At 41.2% G+C, this 3967-nt stretch overlaps 1 protein-coding gene across 1 annotated transcript in view; it reads right to left on the bottom strand.

The window, feature by feature from the left end:
• Nucleotides 1–392: 392 nt before the first annotated feature.
• The window catches only part of LOC138026344 (usherin-like), a 58200-nt gene continuing 54625 nt past the window's right edge, over nucleotides 393–3967 (bottom strand). The window contains 3 exon segments of the mRNA XM_068873656.1: nucleotides 393–1474; nucleotides 2577–2774; nucleotides 3477–3739. Of these exon segments, the coding sequence (XP_068729757.1) occupies nucleotides 1379–1474; nucleotides 2577–2774; nucleotides 3477–3739 (557 nt within the window). The 3' untranslated portion in view covers nucleotides 393–1378.

The raw sequence follows: 3967 nt of genomic DNA on the forward strand, positions 1-3967 counted from the left end.
CACGGAGCGAGTTATATAATAAACGAATTATAACGCCTTCTAAAATGAAAGTAGAGAAAAAATGACCGTTGGTTGCTTTTAAACACATCAGATAGAAAAAAAAAGCGGTGAGCATTTTTTGATAGTTTCAGCTACTTAAGCTCAGAATACTATAACAAGGGAAATTTCCTTGTATTTTCAAATTAAATTTTCTCCGTCTTGGGTTTGGTGGAGCAGACTGAATCGTGGTAGTCAGGTTCTTAAAATCGGCGCAAATGTCACAGGGCACTCAAAACCCGTGAAAAGGGTTAGCATCATTCGGTAGTTCCATGGGCGAATCTTTGTTTATATTTTTTGACCACATTAACACAATCCTACCTTTTTCTAAATAAAGTACTAAGTATTGAAAGTGCATCATTGCATAATGGCTGAGCCTTTAATAGTATTCAATCGTTTTGCTTCCACTAAGTTTAAATATTTACAGCGGAATTACCTTTGCTCACTCAAAGCGTCAAAACAATATGATCTAGGTTAAACAAAAGTTTTATCAGCAGCGTATCAAAAATAACATAAAACTTGCCTCGAAACAGAGTGATAAAAAAAGTTGGCCATCCACAAACGAACAGCACTTTATCAAAAATAACATAACATGAAACAGTTTTTAAAAAGCCAATCAAAAAAGCAGGCCATCCACAAATGGCTGGGACGGTAAGCTTTAATTATATACAAATTATTTCATGACAGTTTTATTGCTAGGCCATAAAACGTAATACTACAAAAATATATATCTCAATGTACTTCTCTTTAAGGGTAGATAAGTCTACTCATTATATAGGAGGTTTTCACATGACGTCATTGCCGCCATGTTTGGTGGGCGAAAACAAAAGATCTCTCATTAGCTTCTTTTGTTCGCCCACCAGAAGTCGTACATTTCTCTATTGATATTAGTGTCTGTAGAGGTTGGTTGAAAACGTCCTATTGCGGCCGATATTGTTTGACCATGTCATAGGATACAAAGAATTGCGCGCAAGCGAATTGTTAGGAAGCGCTGTTGGGGTGGGGAGCGAAGGGAGGTGGAAGAGTTGCCAGAACAGTTTTTCCTCTCTTTTTCGAAGCAATTTCTTTTACTTCCTCACCTTCGTCTTCTTCAAACTGGAAATAAAATTCAATATGGCGGGCAAAACTTTGACGAATGCTGAGCGCATGCGCAAAATTAGGCCGGTATTGTAGTCTGCATGCATACATAGTTGACACTACCAACCACGAGTGATTAAAAAAATGGCCTACAACTAGAAAGAAACATTCAAATCGCTTACTATGCGAAGTCAAATGTCAGTCAGACATAGAGATATACTATTTACGAAAATTTAACAATCCACTATGTGCAGAAGAGCTAGTGCTATAAATGTGTATCGGTAAAATAGTGCTCTCTCTTGAAGCTCTGGTATGGTGTGCCTGGCTCACTGTCAGAAATATCATATTTGTCGTCGTCAAACTGTTACAAAAGAAAGAAAAACAAACAGTTACTTAGGGCCTCCATAGACGTGGCAAGCTGTTACCAATAATCTTTTACTTGTCGATAACAAAGAGTGAGCGATGACAAAACATCGCGTGTGTGAATTAAGTTACCGACTACAAATAGCGGAAAATCAAGCCGTCGACACGAAGTAGTTTTCCTTTTGAAAAGGAAAAGTGCTTAAGCTGTCGATAACAAACGCGGCCGTTTTGTTATCGACAACTCCCTTTCTCCCATCTGTGAGCAAGTTATCATTTACTTTAATCTAATTCGCAGCGATGCAAACGAGTTTTGAAGTCAGCGGCTCTTCATATTTCTTGTCGCTATTTTCCTTACGCTGGATTGACCAGCCGTTTTGAGCACCCGCATTCCTACGCGCACACCACGGCTGGGTCATTAGTTCAGCCAATTGTATTTTTCCACCAATCAGAAAGTCGCCTGCCTCCCAAGCTGATTTCAAAATACAACTGCGACGGGTGCTTAGTCTCGGACAAACGACGCGGACCACTGATCCAGCCGTTCCCCCAAAACGTACTGGTTATCGACAATTAAACTTCTCGTACGTGGAAACGCATTTCCTAACACTAACAGTTGTCGATTGAATTAAGCTATCGACTGGATATAGTCGTCGTTAACAACTTCCCTCGTCTGTGGAGGCCCATCGAGGGCACTTGAATCAATAAAAACCACAAGACTGTTGCTGCATTCTGTGCAAACGACTTATGACTTGAGGATCCTCTGGTAAAGTGACAAGCACAATAAAGGGGAAAATAATAACAAAATAGAATTTTTTTACCAAAAAAGTGGGGGAAATTGAAATAGAAAATATACCATAGAAGTTAAAGATGAGACTAGGATTGCGCATGACCAAGGATAGCTGCTTCGACTTACAATCAGAAGGTTATCGATTGATGCGTCATTGCAGTCATCCCAGGCCTTGTTCGCATGCTAATCAGTTCGTATTAAATTAAGTTTAACAGAAAACTTAATATTGGGAACAACTCTCGCCTGGCATCCATCCGAAATTGTAAATTTCTTTGCTTCGAGTGTTTTTCAAACTACATAATAATCGCATATTTACCAGTCCCGAGTCTCTGTCCCTGCTGTAGGCCTTCACATATCCGTCCCATTCCGCCGGGTTTGAATCTAGCGGGACCTTGCGCCCGCTACCGCTGCGGTGAAATTGCTCATATGGGTTCGGGGTCCTGTTGAGGCGCTCTGTACTGTCAACCAAGGCTGTGGTACTGCTGTGGTATGGAACTTGCATCGAATACGTGTCCTGTGCACAACAACGTACAACAGGAAGAAGGTAAAAAAATTAACGACCACAATGAAAGAAAAAGAATTGTAAGGAAACAGAAATGCAACAAAGTGGAGTGCTCTTTGAGCTACCTGATTCATGTGGGAAATGAAATCATATCCAGCTACTTTCTTCGCCTCATGAACAAGATTTCATAGCCTCCCGGCTTCTTCAGTCGCGCGGTAGCAAAAATGGATTCCTTACTAAGTCCGCGCGTATTTAGGAACCGTTCAGAGAGTGTTACTAGGGATAACAAGCATCAAGGAGGACAGGAAGAACAAGAACGGCACCGGAAAAATATGGTTTTCCCACTGTTACAATTCGTTTCGCATGCAAAATGCGCGCCATTCTAAGACCTAAATTCACATTGGCGGCGTTGAAGGCAAGAAAGAGATTGAGAAATTATCGTTAAGTGCACATTTTCGGACAACCTGAAATTCAAACTGAGCAAAAATGTTAAGCGCGCATGCAGGGCGTGTAGAGCCAATGTTTTTTCCCGACAAAGTTATCGTTTTGAGGCGTCCTTGTCCTTGTAGACCTCTTCGTTGCTTGTGTATCAGGGGATGGGAGGATGAGAGGCTTGATGCAAGTCATATTGTTTTATAATTGTTTGGCAATCACCTTGCCACCATCACCATTCCCCAACCCCCCCGGCGCACATTATCATAACCAAGAACTTACAACCATGCTTCCATTTTTCCAGTCACTGGAAGTGTAAAGACTTGACATCGAGGGAGGCCTGGATCTGAGTTTCGTGCGCGGCGGAAGTGGCTCTCTGTCACGCACATAAACAGTTCTGTTTCCGCTTGTTCGCCACAAACACAATGCAATCAACACAAACAGAATTAGGATGGCCACTAGCGCCATGACAGCTATAAACCACGCACTACGGTACCATTCATCTGAAGCCGTCTGTGGTGCGGACGTCCCTGGGTCAATTTCACCTGATGGCAATAAGGCGCCAAAGTTAATTCTATGTAATGATTCTATTTTTATTTCAGATGTTTTGAAGTCATCCAGAACCTATAATCGACACTTCCAAAACTAAATCATCAGGCTAGTTGAATCAGCTAAATCATTTCCCGTCCTTTTAAAAACTGTTAAGTGGTACTTAAAAAAGTCACTTTCTTTGTTTCTTCAGATTTTGAAAATGTGTTTGCTTAACACCTGCC

This window comes from Montipora capricornis, chromosome 12, assembly GCF_036669925.1.
Source record: "Montipora capricornis isolate CH-2021 chromosome 12, ASM3666992v2, whole genome shotgun sequence".
NCBI classification, from domain to species: Eukaryota; Metazoa; Cnidaria; class Anthozoa; order Scleractinia; family Acroporidae; genus Montipora; species Montipora capricornis.